The sequence below is a fragment of the Contarinia nasturtii genome, unplaced genomic scaffold (genome assembly GCF_009176525.2).
Source record: "Contarinia nasturtii isolate CC-2019 unplaced genomic scaffold, AAFC_CNas_1.1 Cnas_scaffold_129, whole genome shotgun sequence".
Taxonomy (NCBI): domain Eukaryota; kingdom Metazoa; phylum Arthropoda; class Insecta; order Diptera; family Cecidomyiidae; genus Contarinia; species Contarinia nasturtii.
The window spans coordinates 9918376-9939678 of record NW_022197486.1 but is presented as its reverse complement, the minus strand read 5'-3'; the positions used below and the strand labels follow the sequence as shown (position 1 = coordinate 9939678).

General features: G+C 32.8%; 1 protein-coding gene across 1 annotated transcript; it reads left to right on the top strand.

The window, feature by feature from the left end:
- Positions 1 to 5027: 5027 nt before the first annotated feature.
- On the top strand, positions 5028 to 7024 carry LOC116343791 (TM2 domain-containing protein almondex). Its single transcript, XM_031772033.1, has 6 exons — positions 5028 to 5382; positions 5500 to 5585; positions 5673 to 5828; positions 5903 to 6015; positions 6092 to 6235; positions 6307 to 7024. Exons 1-6 carry the CDS (start codon positions 5289 to 5291, stop codon positions 6440 to 6442), a joined length of 729 nt encoding a protein of 242 aa, XP_031627893.1. The 5' UTR covers positions 5028 to 5288; the 3' UTR covers positions 6443 to 7024.
- Positions 7025 to 21303: the final 14279 nt, after the last annotated feature.

The following is a 21303-nucleotide window of genomic DNA, read 5'->3' as shown; positions in this document are numbered from 1 at the left end:
CAGATCTAGTTGGTTACACATAGTCGTACATGAATGCTCAAAGAGAAAGGTTTCTCATTAATTATTGTCACGACGATCAAAAGAAAACAAATCGTTAATTTTTGATTATCCGATCACGATCATTGGGGACAATTCCATTCTTATCGTTGTCAGCGAAAGTAAGTGGTTTCCAACAATTTTGTTATCATATTTTACCTGTTATTTTTATCATCACTGATCGACACCGATTCGGTTTTGCTTTTCAAACTCTCTGGCTCCAAAATTTCAATTGGATCGTCAGTCTTTTGAACCATTTTTCACTTCAGTTATTTTTTTGTTCTTGTTGGGAAATTTGTGTCTGTTTACTCCTTTTTGCTATTCGTGATTATAGAGATCTATGTTCACTTTACCGGGGTGGCAACAATTCAATTTTTATGGAAATTGTACAAACAATGCAATATGCATTAAAATCGATCGTTTGTGACTACACTTTAAGCACCAAATTTAAATCACAATCCAGTCACCGAAGCGCAACACAACCACAATGTATATCGACAAACGACAAAGTTAAACTGAAAGATTATCGCTGGTTAACTGTTTCGCGAAGCAAACTTGAAAACGGCCATGCATTGCAATGTTGGCTGAAGAGTATCATTATGTTGATTCTTTTTCGTGGTACGACTGATGGTTAAGCCCGTGTATAAGGCTTGTGAGTGTGCTGATAAAATTACGCAGAAAATGACAAAAACCAAAACAACACAACACTCACACCAAAAACGGTACGGTTGTTTGTTGGTTTCTTCTTGAATGCATTGCACTTGAAAGCATACAGTAAATAATATTTGTCGTCATCGTTATCGTTTTATATTGGATTTTCTTTTCTTTTATGGTTTTTACTCTGGATGTAATTTCAATGGTGTTTTGATAATTGAAAGTTAATGTTACACATGCAGAACGAATGCAACAGATGTAGAATGTGCGAACAAACTAAGAAAATGTTCAAGCGCAATTTAATCATATGATAGCAACCAATCATAATTTATATCATTTAAAAGCCACATTGATTGGTACTATGGGATAATCACAATCATTTACTCAAACGATGATATGCATCGCAGCGTTGATGTAGATAAAATGTGTTCGTGCAAAAATTTTTTTTTTTTGGAGAAATAAAAACGAAAAAAAAAGTTTAAGGTCTGCATGGTGCATGTCGCCGGCCAACTTTCCCTACATTCCCATTACATGCTCGATCTACAACGGATTTTTTTTCATAAATCATGAGTATAAATTAAATATGCTCAATGGCTCTTTGTCACTTGTTCTAAACATATTGTTTCCAGAAAAGAAAATATTTTTCATTCATTTTTCAAACAGAACATGATATTTATTTTAAAGCAATAAAAAATCATTCATTTGTAAACAAAATAATTGTCTGTGTTAAATAAATCATTTGGAAGATAGCAGAAGATAGTTATGCCGGTTTGGATGACATCGTGTTTTTTTTTACTTTTGTTAACACATTAAATTCATAAAAAACCTTTTGGACACATTGTTTTTTATATTTACAATTGTAGTTCAACCGTTTGCTGTTGCTGCTTTATTTGCGGCGCGAACAAAATGCAAATCAGCTGTAACATGAAAATTGCGTCAACGAAAAATTTGTCAAATAAATCCGTTTCGTGTTTTCAATGTGACTTTCCGATGAATTAAAAACTTTCCTTTTACTGCCTTGCACAAGATGCGGTAACTTTTTCTCGATATCGAAACGTTATAAATATTCGAAAATATTTCGCTTCTTTCTTTTTCCACATTATTTTTTTTTTCTCATTTGATCCAACAAAAGGCTCGACGAATCGAATGTAATTTGCCCAAGTGAAATAGGAAATACACATGTATGTTCATTTGCAATATATCGTTAAATGAATATGTGCCGAGAGATTGACGACGGTACGAAGAGTTATGAACGGAATGGAAAAAACAATGAATAAAAATCACGAAACATTGAATACCGACAAATGCCTACCATAAATCGCGCGAAAAGTCCAAATAGTACCAAGGTAACGGATTAATGTCTGTTCATGTGGCACGTTTATTTATTTCTCTTCGATATGGAAGTAAAAAGAAAACAAAATTCATAACAATCACAATAATGTATGAAACGAATGAGAGAAGAGAAGAGAAAATATATATATATGCATAAAGAAAGAAATTATGCAAGAAATATTTATTATGAGAAAAGTATGTGGCGGCAAAAAACTTATTTGAAATGGTGGCAACAGCTTGAAATAGTCGCAATTAGCCCAAATCAAATTGTGTACTCAAAATGATCCACATGGTAAAATGATTTAATTGCATTGAAATTTAAATGATAAAATGAATGACATAATTTTCCGAGTTTAAAAGTTTACGTTGTGCCCTTTTGATAAAGCGGTCAGTGGCCGGATTTTACAAATGTTGATAAGTAAAAACATTAAATAAAATTGATTGGCTTAAGTAAAAAAAAAAAAAAAAAAACGGTCCACAAGCAATGCAAATCCAAATAAGTGGATCTTGTCTTGTGGGCAAATTGTTCACTTTTCCTCACTTTTGAAGTTGCTCAGGTGTTTTAAACAAAATATAATTTATTGATCAAAAATATATAAATCGGCCTACATCACAATTTTATTAAGTCGTCCTGCTTCAGAGGTTTTTCGTCGACAAAGTAGTAAATTATACAATTCTTATTAAGTTTTAGTGTGATTTACAGCAGCCATTTGATTGGACTAACTAATTCAACTTTTGTTAAATTACTTTTGTTAAATTAAATTATATTAGAGAGCCAATAGCACAGAAACCAGAACAACAACGAAAAGAAAAACTATAACAAAAATCGGCATCGAAGCAAATAAATCAATTCATGCTACTCACTAAACTCACTAATACAGTGTAGGCAACGCAATGTAAACAATGGCCGAAAGCCAATTTTTAATTAGACGTTGGTTTTTCTGCTTGGCGTTTTTTTTTCTTCTTTCACTTTATATGTATATCGCTACAAAATTTAGTTGATTCCAGTAGCTTAATTGGGCGATGTGTGGAGCATATTGTTTTCAGACAAACGAACGAATAGAAGAAAAAAACTGAAGAAACCATTCTAAAATCAAGCAAATGATGATTCATCTACGCGAACGAGTCACGATAGGATATTGTTATGAGAGCACAACTGTAATTGACAATGCTATTCGCATAGTATACTACACACATTGCGCATTCCATTCGCATTCGCTATATTGGTCATCCGTTGTGTCGAATACAAAGAAAGAAGTGGCAAAATGTCCAATGAACGCGTGTCTAGATAACGATATGCAACAGCGTCTTTTCATTGCAATTGCACACTGAGAACGATTATTTTTACTTTTTTCGCATCTCTTCTTGTTTTTTTTTATTGACTTAAACTTGTCGTATCGGAAACAAGTGATTCAAAATAATGAAATTCAAACATCTCTTCATTTCAATCAGAGTAATGCAATTTTCTTGCCCTTTTGCTATATTTGCATACGAGAGAGAGAGAGAAAAAAATAATAATTTGATTGTTAATTACCTTACACAAACTGCTGTTATCAAACAAGTCGAAAAACGACGCACAATCAACGAGTTTGCGACTTAAAATGTACCACATATGCACTTGCACAATCCGAATTATGATTCAAACATACACTATATATATATTTGTGTTTACTTCTTTTGCGCGTCGATTTTATTCTATAAATCAAAATCTTTGGCATGAATTGCGGCCGTGGTATCGGCGAGATATGAGGAGGAAATCATCAACAAAGAGGCATTGAACTGAAAATTATATATCATGTACACAAACAATCTCAACTTAATTATTATTCTTTTCTTTTTGCATCGTCTGGTGTTGTTGTGTTTTTGTTTTTATTTTATTTGTTTGGTAGTTTGGTGTGTGCGCTGCTCTCTAGTTCATTGAATTTTACACCTCGAATACCACACAATTTGAATTGAAAACATACATTTAGATTACGGCCACACGCTTGTTGCTGATGTCGTTCAATTTATTGACTTTTCGTTATTTGATTTTGAACACTTTGGATCCGATGAATTTCACATTTGCAACTATATTTCCCAAATAAATAAGACACGGTCGCACGTTGGCCGTAATTATTTCGATATTCACACGAACTTTCGGCTATTTACTGCAATTGATTGAATGCAATATTTAAAAACAATCACAAATTAAAAGGATACAATGAGCATTTTCTTTTTATTTTCGAGTATTTACAATTTAACTTTGCACACAGCAATACACTTTATGCCGAATATTGGAAAATCAAACTGTTTTTTGTCACACAAAATGTTAAAAACGGTTTCGGTCTTCAATTAAAAAAAAATCTGTGACTTCTTTTCTCTCTCAATTTATATTTTGAGATTCCTTGATTTGCTATTGCTACAGCTACTTGGATATATATATATCAGAATATATATATATTCTGAAAGAATTATTATTGTTGACTGTCGACACTTATTGTATTGTTGTTGCAGTCGTCGTCGTCATTCACAATGTTTGCTGTATTTTGCTTACACACATCATGAACGCAAAACGAGTTCTAAGGTGGAAAACTCAGTATTTTTATTCAGTTGGTTGCCAAAACATTATTCGATGCTCTGACACATACAACACAGATAGTACGCCCGCGTACACATACACACGCACATAACAACTGACATGACAGTACAATACACATACACGCTGGCTAAAACTGCTGATAAACACAATTCTACCGTTTGATTTCAACACCATTTTCTCGAAAGTTTTTCAATAAATTAAAAAGAAAAATATTTTTTTCAAAAATTGAAATAATATTTTTTTTTAGTTTTGAACGTGGATTTTAAATAATCGACATATTTGAATGTGAAACGAGTTTGTGTTTGCGCGCCAGTCGTGTGAACGAGACAGCAGCGCTGCATTTGCAACACGTCAAACTGTCATTCAGCTTATTCAATACGAACTGTCATCTCTGCGCCCCTCTGCTCTTCGTCATGCAATATAGTTCAGTGAATGTTTTTCTGCAATGTAAACGTCAAAACACAAATAATAAAAATTTAGTCCAACACCAAAACCAAATGCATTGTTTAGTGTCAATAAATGAAAAGAACGAGACATAAATAATTTAAAAAAAATATTACAACCATCATCATTCTCAAAATCAATTCAATTCGATTTAATTTTGCAATTTATTGCTTGAATGTGGTTGAATCATTTGCGTTGAGTGATTTTATCATTTCTTAATGGTTCAAATAATGAGTTGTTCATAATGTTTGGGATACAATGTGTGCGGTTGAATATACGTTCTGCGCTGCTGATTGTTATGTGCTTCTTCTTAAATGGCAATAAATTCTCCAGCTCAGGTTTGTACAACAGAATTATTTATACAAACGTGCATTCGCATGCACTCAACTTTGAAAGAAGAAAGAAAATTAAATCGAAATATTAGAAAGACTTACAAATATGATGTCTGTTTTTAGCATACAATCAAATGGAAATGCCGACCAAATCAGAGAACCACAAAAATAGCACAAATAATTTAGATTATCTTACGATTTCCAGCCCAGTACGTTGTGATATTTTTCGTTTTCTTTAAATTAAAATAATTATTTAACAATTGAACATTTCTTTTAAATGTATATTTAATCCGCAGAGCCAAACTGAATTGTCGTCTTGCCCAAACAGTGGCGAAACAGAGTGTAAACAATTACCATTTCCATGTATAAAATGTAGTTTTAATCTTTCTTGTACATATGGAAAGGAATATACGGTTACATGCCAAGTAATCAGTCAAAGTGTGGTATGCACTGTAAGTATGACTGACAACAGATAACCATTTCTAATCACAAAAAAAATAAAAATAAAACTAAAATCACAATGCAGGGGCCAAAAGAATTTCAACGAACTATGATTTGTCGATATTGTTGGCAAACCGAACATTGGGAGCACACATGCGGACTTAAAGATGGCTGCAATTCAGCCAATCAAGTTTATTTGTAAGTTTACCAACATAAACATCAAATTATCGACAATTTTAAAAATTTATTTTATTTTTTTGTCTGTCGTTCACAGGACAAATTGTTCAGTGCAACCAGATCTATTGTGTTTGGGCGCTCGAACCTTTCCAAAACGACTGAAATGCAATTGGACGCATGGCTATAGATGGTCAACTGCTTTATTTATTAGCATTACTTTAGGTGGTTTCGGTGCCGATAGGTAAGAATTCGTAATCGCATCACGATTTTACCATTTGTATTTTTCTATTCCAATGTGCCATTTAATTTTAGGTTTTATTTGGGCCACTGGCAAGAAGGAATTGGAAAGCTATTTAGTTTCGGCGGTTTGGGTGTGTGGACATTAATCGATGTAATTCTCATATCACTTCATTATTTGGGCCCGGCCGATGGCTCGTTATACATTTAAAAACATCAATTTAGTCGACACGCAATGTCAACATCGCTATCAAATAGATGAATTTTACACAAAGAGATGAATCCACACCTACACACATAAACACACACATACAGACACAGACACACACAGTTTATAAACTTAGAAAATTTGTTAATTCGTTTTTAGTGTTGTTAAATAATTTGATGAACATTTTAGTGAGATTCATAATTAGAACAGTCGAATCGTGCGACTATTTACGATATCTAAATTCGATTCCAATTTCTATATTTCACTATGTTCGATACATCATCAATTTTAATTAAAAAAGAGAAGAAAAAAAATGAAACAAAGAACATAAAACCGAAGCAGCAAAAACTAAAGAATCACTGTACTGTACACATTGTATAAATAGATAAAATGTGATAAATCTAATAGTAACACGTGAACGACACTTTCTATTTATAAAAAAAATGAAGAAAACTGAACATGTAATTAATTTAGGATATCGAAATGAGACAGAAATTGTATATTGTACAGATTTTAAACGGAAATTACGAAACAACATTTCAAAATAAAGGCTGAGAAGGTGCATTTTCTCCGAATCGAAATCAATTCATATGATTTGAATTTATTTTAATTTATCAACCGATCTATTTGATAGAATCGTATCTTATCTGCCACAATTTGCTATTATGATTTTGAGTTTCTTGTGATTTTCAATGGTCGGTGGTCGACACCGGAAAAGTACCGTACCCGAAAGAGCGATGCATTTTTGGTATTAATTTTATTTGTTTGCCAACGAAAAATAAACCAACGATTGTACACATTTAACCATAGGTTAATTCAATAATTTGTACATGCTGATCAAGTCTGATACGTTGATATATATCTACTAATACTGTAATGAACAAATGGCTTTTCACAACATGATTCAAAATGGAGCATACTTCATTAAAATGTAAACAAAAATTTGCTACGTAATTTCTAGATTTTTTTTCTCCAGTAAACAAATATCACAGGATCGCATCTATTGGCAAGTATTTGAAATCAGTCCTTTTAAAGTTTCCAAAAAGCATAAGGTTCCTCAAAAAGTTTAAACGAAAGGAATTTTTTTTTTCAAAAAAAAGGAGCTTCAATCATCAAAGCTTTTTAGTATTACAAGTTACCGATAGAAAGCGTTATAGTCTGTCGATATTCACAGCTGTTTGAAAGATTTTCCCATTATCCACCAGCGTTAATATAAAAATTGTAAACAAGAACACATGCATTGCGCGCACTGTTATAACACTGGATGGAAAATGCTGTCTGGTAAACAGACGTCATCATTTGTACAGGCAATGAACAATCCGACATTCAGTTCATGGAAAACTGTCGCTGAGATAAGTCGTGCTATACATCGGCTACGCAACTACTTCGAACGAACGTTGAGAGCGTGTTTATCGTGTAAAAGACTGAACGTTAATTTTTGAACAATTTGAACAAATTTATTGAACACTTGAGTGTAAAAGACCTAGTTTTCGTTGACATTAAAGTGTTAGAAAAGAAAAACACTAATTGATGGAAGAAAGTGATTAAAACAATCAAGATAAAAAAAAAACACTATAAATTGTGAGTGAATTTGAAGCGAAAAAGTTATTTGCATAACGGTCATTTGTAATTTGTGCGATTATTTGACAAATTGAGGACAATTTTCCAGTAAATTAATCAACGTATTGATGCTTGAATGCGAAGAATCTGTTCACAAAATTGACTGTTTGATTCAATTGAATGATTAAAATTTCATCATTTTCTCACATCTTTGAATTGTTTGTTGATCTTCAATAAATTCAATTATGCGGAATGCACATTCATTTTATTTCATTTCGTTTACCGGTCGTTGCACTTTATGAATCTGTCTGCTTGTGTCCGGTGGTTGGAAAGTTTAAGTTTGGCATTTTTGGTTTGTTGTAATTGACTCGATTGGAGTGGCTAATGCATTTTGACAAGTGTAGATACTTTTCATTCCACTCTATTCCATTTTTGTGTAGCAAATAGGATGATTTTAATGTGACCTGTCCTGTTTTTCCAGTGAACCATTTCACATTTAACGCTATTAATTGCCTTTTGTCAAAACGATTTATCGCCAAATTAACTTTCGGCCTATGTCGAAAAACGATTTTGAATGGTGGAACGTGCGTCACATTTACACAGACGTTAAGTGCATTTGACCAAAAAAACACACTCACACGCACTCGTTGTTCGAAGTTTAATGGGATCGAATATGTGAAAATGGGAAATTAAATTTTTCATCATGTTGATACGTTTAAAAGGTTCAGTGTGTGGCATACGGGTGGCCACAAAAACCGTCATGATGTGCGGCACACACTATTTTCCCAGGCAGAAATAACTTGCCTGATTTGTGAAAAAAAAACAGGTAAATACGATTTTATTACTACTCATTTTACCGTTATTCAGACCAATAAATTCATTTCAAAGACTTTGATTTTATTTTCTCTCAATTAATAATAAATAATTCACATAAATTTAGAACACCATAAATGAAAACAACCAATAAATAAATCTATTTGCTGATTTTTTTCGATTAAATTGTAATAAACTTACTTTTTTTTATTTTAAATGTACATTTTTTTGATTTTATTCGAAAAAAAAACTTGAGTAAAAAATGCATTCCGCATGGACGCACTTCAAACAGATTCCGTTTTTATTGCCATTTCTAGTCATCAAAAACTCATATTTGACATGCGAACCAAGAAAAAAAAATCTTTATATTCAGTTATAAATAGAAATGCATTTTTTTATTTACTTTCTTCTCTTTACTGGTGTATAGAGATTTTATGGTAAAATAAGTGGTATTTTTTTGCATACAAAAAAGGATTTCACGTTGCGTTAACCACGAGTTTTTCGTTCAATAAACATAAAAAAACGAAATTCAAGTTAAAAATACATAAGGACATCGTTTATTGTTGAGTTATTTTCGTGATTTTCCGTTTCCATACATTCGTTTCATGTATTTGAATGGAGCAGCGGAAATGAAAGAGACTAAAGGAAATTCGAGCATTGAAGAAGAGATCATTTTCGATCGTTGGTCGCGTTGGTGAGATTAGCACAGTTCGGTCAAATCAATATACAGTCGAGAAACCCCAAGATAAATAGAATTTCATCGATAATTTAATCTGTCAACTCTCGTCGGTGACATCCAATATAGTTTTCGCAATGGTTTCATTGTAGAGACTAAAGCGATTGATTTGATCCAAAGAAAAAATCAATGGAAAAGGTTTTATCAAAAACCTCAACGTTGGTTTTTTTTTCGTTTTAAGAATTGTGGATTGAAAAATTGAAATGGGGTAAAGTAAATTGTGATTCAGCCGTTCAATTTTTGTGCACACAGCCAGGAATTACAGCGACCGAACATTGAGATAATACCAAAAAAAAGGAGAAGATATTTACCTAATAAATCTGCTTTTCTATTTCAATATCGAATTGTGTGCCGATATTTCGAAACATGGGCATTTTTGCTTCTTTGTTGTTCCACCGGAAAATTAATGTCGACAAAAGGGATGCCGAATCAAATCATAGTCTTCGATTCGAAGAGCATGAACGGTTTTTAAGTGCACAATCTTGCCAAGCCAATTCGTATATGTGAATGTTTTGTGCAGGTGCACATACACATACGGGCATATAAATATTTATTTGACTTTTGCAATTGTAAACGGTGATGTTACGTAAGAACAATGCGTTTCCTCTTCATTTGAAATTGCTATCAATGCGCCTACGTGATTTTTTCCCATTTCAAATGCTTTCATTTTATATGTTTATTTTTTTTATTATTATACCGCTACCGTTCAAATTTATGTGTATTTATCCGAGAACAGGATCAACACTATGACTCCGACATTCGCATATCTGCAAAGAGGTACAACGATGATTTTCTCTCTTTTTTTTTGGTTCGCAACCCAACACAAGTAAAATATATACAACGCACATTACACACAATTTATATTCGACAACGAATCACCAAATAAAAACAAGTGTGCAACGTAAATAAACGCAAAAGAATCTTCTCCCATTACTATGCATTGCCACTACAGTTTAATACACGAAATTCAGATATAGTACATTTTATGGTGACTACTATGAAGGTATTTCGAATCACCGCGTGTGATTCTCTTTTTTTTTGCATTGCAAACCTCTTTCATCATGTCAAGGTCTCGCAACGCATATGATATTTTGTCTACTTTTTTAACAAAATGAAAATGGCACCCATACGAAAATGTATTTATGCTTCGCAAAGCGAAATAACAAAATGTTAATATTGGCAATAGTAATAATCGTACAATGAATTTAGATGAAAATGGAAGAAAAAAAAAATCTAAATTCAAATCAAACAACAATTCAAAACCTATGAACGGTTTGATTTTGATGATGACATTTCTTTATATTTTTGAATGACAATTTTCTTTCATTCTTTTTCCTTCGAATCATTGTCCTTTTGATCCTGGTGACTCTTTCAATATCATTTTTAAACTCGATACATTTGGCATACAGAAAAAATTCAAATTGTGAATGAGAAAAATATAGTCGAAAAAATTGACAGAAAAAAGGTAAACATGTTAACGTGTGGTTAAGCTTCAATATGTAGCCTTTGAGATAAGTGTAATTTATTGTATTTGTAACACTTTAACACAAAAATGCCATACAGCATATACGCATCGGTCAACATTTCAATAAACCCTTTTTTTTCAGGACGGGATAATGTTAGAGAATCTATTGATTTTTTTTTTTTTTTTCAATTTGAATAAGAGCTTCAAGAGAAGTCGACAATTTTTTTTCTGGTTGAAATTTTCCATTTCAAAAAATGCCTTATTGATTCACATGCATATATAATATCATTTTCGACATCTGCCCAACGAAATTCTTTTTATTATCACATCGCTGTGCCCAATCGAAAGAAATAATAATTTGAATTTTATTGGGAATGAGAATAAAAAAAAACTATGTCACATCATGCATCATTCCAAATTGGGGTGTATTGCCAGCTCAAATGTTCCGCTCAAAAGGAGAACAAATTGAAAAATAATTCAAATAACTGGAAATAAAATCGATAAATGAATTCCACAGAAACGACGTTATTTCTTTTTGTTGAAAATGAATTTACCACGCTGGTCAATGAAATGACGGATTCATTTTTTTTAAATAAATATTTTTGAGTTAAAATTAAATTTATAGATTCCTTTGAATAGCTTTTTTTTGTTATAAATAAAACATCACGTTATATAATTTTATTTCGTAGTTGTCAAACCAATTAGTCGATGGATTTTTGTTTTGAAAGAGAATCAGATTCGGCTGATTGAAAATGTAAATAGGGGAGTACGGTTACATCCAGAAATGATATTTTCAATTCCATTCCTCTCGATAATTATTTGATTATTCGATAAGCGGTGTGGTTTTTCTTTCTCTTTTTCTTTTGTACAATATCTGTCTGGCATCCTCTCTGTCTCTCATGTTTGTCTGTATTTTTTTTTTAATTGAAATCAATACCGACCAATGTTCGTTGGTGCGTGATATTTTACATGTTTTAATGAATTGTTTTGTATTTTTTTTTAATTGGTAGTGGTGAATAATCTGAATTGACCCTATGCTTGTTCAGACTGTCGAGAAAAACTGACTGAAGTGGTACAGTTTTTTTGTTGTTAAATTCATAGAATTGAATGTATATATACTATTTAATATGCATATCCACTTCGTTTTTTTCCAACTGCTATCCCATTTGAACAGGACATGAAAGCACACGAACATCTGAAAATTTGATGTAATCCATTTTTTTACTGGTAATTTGAACATTTTTATTATCGAAATACGCCCATCCGAATCCACATAAAATAACATTCATTTTTTTCACTTCAACATTGGATAGGGATGTGTTCAAAGGCTTGTACTAATACCACTATATAAGCCTTACTTGAGTATAAGAATTCTGACGAAAGAGGTAATTATATAATCGAAGCACAGCAAAAAGAACTGAATCTATCTTAAGAAGTTCTTAATAAGAACATGTGTTTTCGTCTGAACCGATTCCAAGTGTGCTTTTTTTGCAAACAAAGTTCACTGAAACGTAGAGATTGGAAAAATACACACCCATCGTTGGTTATGCGAGAACAGAAACAAAGTCAAACAAATTGCTGTTGGGAAAAAAAATATAAAATTCATTAATCAATTTATTACACACCGAGAAAGAAAACCATACACACTCCGCGGGCATTCCTTTGGCAAAAAAACAATGAAAATTTGTTTTCAGTGTGGTTCAAGGTATTTGCCAAAAAAAACGTACAAGAAAATATTGATGTTTTATGTTATTGGAAAAAAATCCCAGTATTGGCATCGAGTTGCCTCTATGAATCTTAAATAACACACTGATACAGTAGTGTTCAGAGGGGGGGAGGTTTACCCTCCTCTGTGATTTGGATGAGAAAATTTTTTTCGCGAAAATTATTCGAATTTGCTAGGGTTTTTGATTCTAAAAGTGAAAACCTTTTTTTTAGCTCATCAATGTAGAAAATTGGAGAATTCTTTTAATTCGCTAGGGTTTTTGGTTCCGGGAGATTTTTTACGATTTGCTAGGGTTTTCCGCGGAGAAAATTCGAAAAATGAAAATTTGTCTGATTTGCTAGAGAATTTTTTGGTTTCGAAAAATCAGCCCCCTCCCCTGAAAAATTTTCCTCGCACACTTCTGCACTGATATGTAGCGACAAGTGCAAAATATTGTTGAAAAAAACTGTGTTCGCACCCTTTCATAATCTTGGCAATTTCTAGCATTTCCTCTATTCGAAAACAAGAGCACATAAAAAACATGAAATGGAAAGAGGAAAAAAAAGTTATTTAACTAACGGCACATTCAATCAGCAGCGCGCCAACCATTCCTATAAGACGAACAAGTCGAACAAAAAAATGTTCAACAAACTTTACGAATTATTTTCAAATGGTTTATGTGTGTGTGTGTTTTTTTTTTCGGCGGCTTGCTTTATTATTATGAAATTGAACTTCGGTGACGCAATGAAAATAAAACACACACGAAGATTTTTTCAAGATTGGTGTATATTTCATTCGATATGCCGTCATATCCAAAAAAATAAGAAACTCAAACGTATGTGTTTGGTTCAATAATGGTTTAACGACAATGTCGATAGAAAAGTAAAAGAGTTGTAGGCGTCAAAGGAAGAGATTGGAAAATGCCAATAAATTAAAAAGAAAATGAGTGGCAAACATTGGACAAAAACACATCAACAACAAAAGAACGTAAACGGCATTTTAAACCGAAATTATTTGTAATTCAGTGCGTTTGGTGTTCGAGTGCACATGATTCTCCAGTATGTGGGTATTTATACCGACGTTGTATATTTTTGTGTGAACTGACGAGACATCGAAATGAATGATTTCGAATATAAATATATCAGTCGAACAACGTCGAAAAGGATTGCGATAGAAGGGCTGTCAATTTGATTGCAAAGTATATTTTCCATCGTTTATTTCATTGGAGGCCATCGCAAAATAGTCGAAACGATGCGATAGCATGCGAGGACTCAATACATTTCGTCGACCAAATTGTGGGCAATGAACGGCAAACCCATCTTTTCCTCCACCTCCCGTATCTGAACAAAAACCGTCGCAAAAGGGAAAGAAGTGCCTGAATTGTGCCGCACATTTATTTCGTTTATTGGTTTTATGGTAGATCGTATTGGGATTTGAAAATTGATAAATTGAGCCGTGAATCAAGAGCACAGGATGATGAACGCGGAATGTTTTTTTTTTATTCCATTCACTTCCGTCTTTCTCTGTGTATGAATATGAACATGTTTTGTGTCGAATAAATACTCACCTAAAAGCCTCATATCTCCTGTAAATATATGTGTAATACAAATATTGCCATTTTTATTCTTTTGTTCACTTCGCATCTGCTCTCGCTCTCGAATGTTTACGTTAATTCATTTCCACAATGACCAACAATGCGGCCATTACTCATTTTGTGGTTTTTGTGGTTCACTTAACTCCAGTGACATGTCAACAATTTGAAACGATTTCGTTTCATGTTACACGACGAACAGAGTGAAACTCGAGTGAAAAAGGTCAGCATTTTTTGGCTCTTTGAATGCTATCGCCTTTTTACGATTCCACAATTGTTTGATTATGTAATAAACGGATAGATCATATTTTAAGCCATTTTTCGTTGACACAAATGATTTAAAATACAATTGATTTGTATAGATGTAGTGTTATTTTGATGTTTATCAAATGGATAAATCTAGATCTGCAAGTAATGTTTGGATAATTTGGAATTTTTATTATTCGAATTGCTTCGAAATGGATGTTGAATGGATATCGATTTTTGATTTTTGTTTTGCTTTGCTTTTATCTCTCGCCATGAATAGAATTCTATTTTCATAATTCACTTCGATTTATTGCTTATGGTCGTTGGCTTTTCGAGTCATTGCACTATGCTGAAGTCAATGGATTTATTTAAATAATTGAAACAAAAGCCTTCCGTTTTCACTCTATTTCTCTCTTTATCTCTGTTTTGCTCATTTTCTGCAGTAGCACTCCAATGTGCCAATGTTCATCCTATTTTGCTTCATCGTACATAAATTCTTGCATTGTTGGCTTATGTGTGTCATCGTATCTTCTATTTTATATAGTGCATTATATCTGGTGACTTTCAATTACTTGTTTTAAATGCAATCGCGGAATATAATTGAGTTTGGAATAGAATTAAATGGAGAGAGAGAGAGAAAGAGATTACACGTGCATGAATGGATGCTGTAGCTGTGTGACTTTGAGTAGCACATTTGTCTTCTTCGGTGCAACGGTGCAAAAACACTGCTCATACCACGAAATGCTATGATAGGAAAATAACGATTAAACGTTATTATAACGTAGTGACATATCAAGTGTTGCGCAAAAGTGGAGCAGTGTTCTTTGTTTTCAATTCGATACAATGTATGATTCTTTCGTAATGTGGCAGCGATACGGTTTTCACAGTATTTGTTGCGAAACTTTTTTTTTCCTCACTCACTTGACTCTATTCACCAAGCAACTTTCATTGCAACTAAAATACAAAAGTTGAGCGAGCAATCAAAAACTGTACCGGAAAATCGAAGAACAAAAGTGTCAATCAACGACACTAAAACAGTGGGAAACGAAACAAAAAATAATACGAAAACGAAAGAGGATAGAGCGACAGGGAGAAAGAAGGTGAACGAATGACGAAGATGTCAGTACAAAAAAAAATAGCACAATCAATTGAAACTATATACATTGGAGGGTAAAACACACCCCGAAGCGATAGTGTTAAATTGGTTTGATATGACAATAACAACATGCAAACGTCAAAAAATCAGAGTGAAAAAACGGAGAAGATAAATGGAAGATTGAAAAAAAGCATAATTGAAGCAGCAGTATCAAATGTATTACATCTTTCCAATTTTATTTTCGTAACTGAGCTTATTTCAATATTTAAAACCGATCAATGGGGTGGACGGGAGTTTCTGTGTGCGATATAATTTCAATGGATGCAGCCAATTCAGACGAACGACACCAAATAGCATCATCACTACCAATAACACCACTACCACTATCAATGCGTATTAGTGTTGTTGTATTCGATGTGAATGACAATGGACGTCGAACATTCGATAACTCAATTACGATAAATATCAGCGACAGTCTCATTAATAATGCTGCTGCTGGTTGAACGGATTTGAGCAGATGCGAGGAGAAAAAAATACCCACAAAAATACTGTTAATCACTTTAGTGTGAATGAAGCAGCAAAGTGATAAAAAAATGGATACCAGGGTTTTCCAATCATTTACTATTTGCACCGAAGGTCCTACTATTTCTTTTCCTATATATTTTCACTCGTATAAACATGAACCGATGAAATAGAAAACAAAACATTCTTTCAAAATTTATTTCACAAGTTCTTTTACAGATTTCAATAAATCGAATTATTTTTTTATCGGATATTCACATGTTACTCAATTTTGCGCAGTGCTCTGCGATTGGTGTTTTAGTGGGTGTATTTTTGTGTTTTTTAACCAATTTCGTCACTTCTTGTACAATGTTGTGTATAAAATCAGCTCTATAGTCATTTGGTCCTGGAGTAATACCATCATTGTTTATATCGATGAAATTAAATTCATGCGGTTTGCTTGGATGACGAATCGGACTAAAGTTGTTATACGAACAGAATTAAAAGATTTCAAAGAAAATAGTGAATAATGAATAGCACGCTTGTCATATTGGTATTGATTGCAGCAAAAAAAAAAATACATTCGACATTTATAAATACATTTCATTTTGTCGCCCATTGATGGTTTGATGTGTATTTTTTATTCGAATTTATTTGTTTTCGGTCAGAATCATTAAATTTCGACACATATCGGGAAAATGAATCGAATCCGTGATTGTTTTTTTTTATTGTGCATCGACTTGTGCCCAAAAATATTTCCATTTGCAGAGCACGGTTGTATAACATTGTGGCTGTGATCAAAACAGTATGAATACAATAAAATTGAAAGCGAGAATAACAACAGAGTTCATTAAATACAAAAACGTTGAGTTTCATCAATTTTTCGTTCCATTAAAGAGACAAACTTTATATTGTTTCGTCAGGACAGGCAAATCTATTCTTTTTATCGTATTCACAGTGAAGCACACTCTCATATTTTATTTAATTGTCCAAATAACAAAATGACATCTTATAAATTATGTTGCAATTTAAATGGGTTTATTTGATATTCATTCCATTGTAGGCTTATGTAGTAATTGGCCAGTCATCATCATTTTGGCACACAGACTATACACATAAATATGTCAGTTTATTATTGTATAACCAATGAAGCGAATTAATTTGCAATTTGAATCACGTCAAAATTTTAAATAAATTTGAGTTAAAATGTATTTTTTTCAAAATTGCAATTATTCAAGTGGATTTTAAATGGCAACACTTATCAAACAAAATGAAACAAAACCAACTACTTATCGCACCTCTTTCGAAAGACGTTTATCAAACGAAATTGGCTCGCTAAATGATTTATCTATAATAATTTTTGAACTGAATTTCGCAAATAGCTTGATTGATTGATGATGAACGAATGTTTGGGTAAATTTTTAAGAGTTTTCCGATCAACAGAAAAAGACATACCAAATCGAACGCCGGTTTAGTTGGGATGCTCGCAAAGAAAATAGTTCACACCTATTAAATAAAGTTCATTTCAACACGTTCAATTGTGAATGAATTAATTTTTATTCTTACAGTTGATTTGAGTTACAAAAATGTTCTTCGTTATATATCTCTAAACAAATTTACGAATTCAGTATATTTCAATGGTCAATTCATGATCGTCCGTAGGTAGTAGAATGCCAATGATAGGTAATTTACGGCCACAGTGCGTATAAAACATGTCTCGAAAGTCTACAGCCTTTGCAACTGCTCCGGGAAAATTTATGAAATAAAAAAATGCTTCAATTGTAATTTCTTCACAGATCTCATCATTCCAAGCCTCAATTCGTAGTTCATTGTTGAGATTAGAAAGTATCTGCCAATGTTTGCTAATATAAAGTTTTGCTGCCATATTAACTTGAAAATCTGTAGCTGCGGTCTCGATTGTCATATCAAATCCACATTGACTGAACACAAATTCGGTAACGTCGGTTATGTTTTGATATTTCGAAATCCATTTTGTCAATGAATCTATCCCTTGCGCGTGACATTCTCTGCTTATTCCAGATGCATCATTGTATACTTGTCCGCATCCATGGATGTCATTGCGTAGCTGGGTAGCTCCATTTATTGGAAATGCACAAAACACTTTTGGTTTATTTTCTTGAGATAACGACCGAGTTTCCAAATTGTGATAAATAATAAAACCCGCTTCATAATCGCCAAGAGCCAATCTTGAAAATTGTTGATCAGCCCGTAAAAATGCATACGAAAGTGCATCTGTTCGATTGTCTGATTGTTTTTTACTCCAAGGATACTTCATTTGAGTTTTGTCAAATTTAACGCCACGCATCATAATTCCAGAACATTCGTATGCTGGCCTTGAATTGTTTTTTGAATCAAAGCAAGTACTTGATGTATCATTGTATCGAGATTTCAATCTTTTCACGATATCTACGTCTACATCACTACAAATCGACTTTGAAATGAATGCAAACAAAATAATTTTGAGAATGAACATTCTGACTACTGTTATGAACTTCTAATCAGCACTAATTTGAGGCTAGATTACACATCCGACATTTATATCAATTTATTACGTTCATTTTAAATGAAGTGACCAATTTCAATGATTAGATAAAATAGAAATGTATCCATTAAGGGGCCGATCAGTACTAAAATACCAAAAGTACTACTCTAATACATTACCTAAAGTACCGAAGAAATACCAGGAAGTACCAAAAGTACTACCGATAAACGTAGAAAAATGATGGGAGCATTTTCGTGGGTATTTTCAGAACTTTGTATCCATCTATCAATGATTTTCATTTCATTCCCAAGCGAAAAAAATAATTTCTAGTGGTTTCAAAAATGTGGACACCGTGTGCAATCCGTATTACTCCACAACTCAATCGAGGTATGAAATCTATAGATTTATTGCTCACTTGATAAAAGCGCGATAACATACAAATAAATATGATTCACTCATTTTTTTCAAGTCATTCATTAGGTTTGCTACGTGATCTTTCAAAAAACAACCAATTATACATTGTGTAGTAACAGTTGAGCCCACCTTATTGAGTACAAACAATTATTGTGAGAGAAAACACTTGAGTTAGCATGTTAAAGCTGATACAATCAAGAGAAAATATTTTACTCTATAAGCAATATTACAAAAATGTTCGTTAACGAATTAAACTATCGCTTACATTGATTAATAAATTAATTTCCAATGCGTATTTACAGCATTGCAATCGGCAGTGTATTCTAAAAACAGTTATCTGCCAATTAAATGAAAAATCCATGTATGCTACTAGACAGCATAAAATACTGGGTATAGCCAATACACTTGAAGATACTAGATAATTTTCCATAGTTAAATTACGATCAATAGTTGGTAATCGAAGACCAACGACAGGTATTTTACGACCACTGTAACTATTAAATTTATCTCGATGTTTTGTAGCTTTTGCATTTGCGCCAGGAGTATCAATTAAGTAGAAAAACGCTTCAATTGGTATTTCGTCGCATTTCCTTTCATTCCAAGCTTCAATTTGCAACTTTGATTGATATTTTTCAGCATTGACACCTCGTAACTTGATGTATCATTATATCGAGTCTTTAATCATTGTGCGATATCTAGGTCTAAAATGTCGCAAATTGCTTTTGATATCAATGGATTATAAACATTGTGACTTTTATCTGGAATTTTCAAGTGATACTACATTTGGTTAATATTTTCTCTTGAATTTATACCAATCTGTAGCTTCATCATTAAATCATCTGTCGCTACATCATCTTCTATTAACTCAGGGAGAAATGATTATCAGGAAGAAATTGTACATGCTAATCAATTTCATTGGATATAATCAGTCTTATAATCGCCTCGATATAATCAGGCTTCTTGACTCAGATAAAATTCTTTAAAACTACATTTTACGAATTGACATCGTTGAAACCGTTTATTTTATAAGAGCATCTTTTCAGACCAATCAAATGGTTATTATCAGACCCTGACTCGACTATTTTAAAATATTAGTAACCGACGCAATAAAATTCCATAAAAGATGCAAAAATAATTCCAACGAGATAATATTTTATAGGCATTTAAATGACATTTGTTTTATAAATGTGTCAAACTGAGTTTGCGTGACACACAAATAAAATCACATTTACGTGACGAACGCGTATTGCAATAAAATTTAATTAAATTCGCAAATAAAATCGATCGTGCGAACAATTTTGCAAAGCATCATGTATCCACTTCACCAACCGAAATTGAAATTGTTATTATTAAGTAATCATTTGGCTGAAAGAAGCGAAGCGACGAGTTTCCATCTCTTGAAGCTCCATTTTGAAGGATACTATAATTATTTCGTAGAAATGAGCAGAGAAAAGTGGTTATTATTCGAGTGTATTGTGTGTAGTAGGAAATTAAACGAAATAAATTGCAAACAGAAAAAAAACGTGTCCTGAAAGCACGTTGCAAAATGCTCCTTTAGTGATACATTTGAATCCTTTACTGCACTCGGGGGGCTTAAGTAAGAGACCGAAACACTTTTCTTCTTCAATTGTATTTTGTGTCTGACTGTGTGTACAGTGCATGTTTGTGCTAATATATAAGAGCACAATGTTTTTTGTTTCTTCTTTCGCTCTCAATAAAGCATCAAATAAGTATGGCATTTGGGTAAATTGCCGATGCATATGGGAGGTTTCTTGTGTTTGTTTTGTTTTTATTGTATGTCGCACATTTTCCGTGTTCATTCCAACGTGTGTGTCACCATGTGTGTGAGTGTGGGCACGTAAGCTCGCAAATTAGAATTTAAAACAACATTTAAATACCTTTACGTGTTCAAGTAAGCCCAATTGCGTTCACCGCCATTTCTTGTACAATTACATGCACAAGAGAAATAATACTCCATATTAAGTACATGGAATGTGAATGTATTTCGAGAATTATTCCAAATGAAATTAACACAGTGGGACCGAAGGCAAAAAGACATACACACATATTACCCATCGACAACAATAACGAAAAAAAAGTGAAGCCGAATACAAATAAAAATATCCTTAATGCTTGCAATGCATTCAACGAAATGGCATTTGTTTGTCACAAAACGATAAATATATTCGCAAATACGAAAGAGGTGCGAAAATGTTCGGTTTAGTGTGGCTGCT

Coding starts and splice junctions, on each gene's coding strand:
- LOC116343791 (XM_031772033.1), top strand. CDS start 5,289: ATGTTTGGGATACAATGTGTGCGGTTGAATATACGTTCTGCGCTGCTG. Junction 5,829..5,902: donor GTCAAAGTGTGGTATGCACT/GTAAGTATGACT, acceptor ATCACAATGCAG/GGGCCAAAAGAATTTCAACG. Junction 6,236..6,306: donor GGTGGTTTCGGTGCCGATAG/GTAAGAATTCGT, acceptor ATTTAATTTTAG/GTTTTATTTGGGCCACTGGC.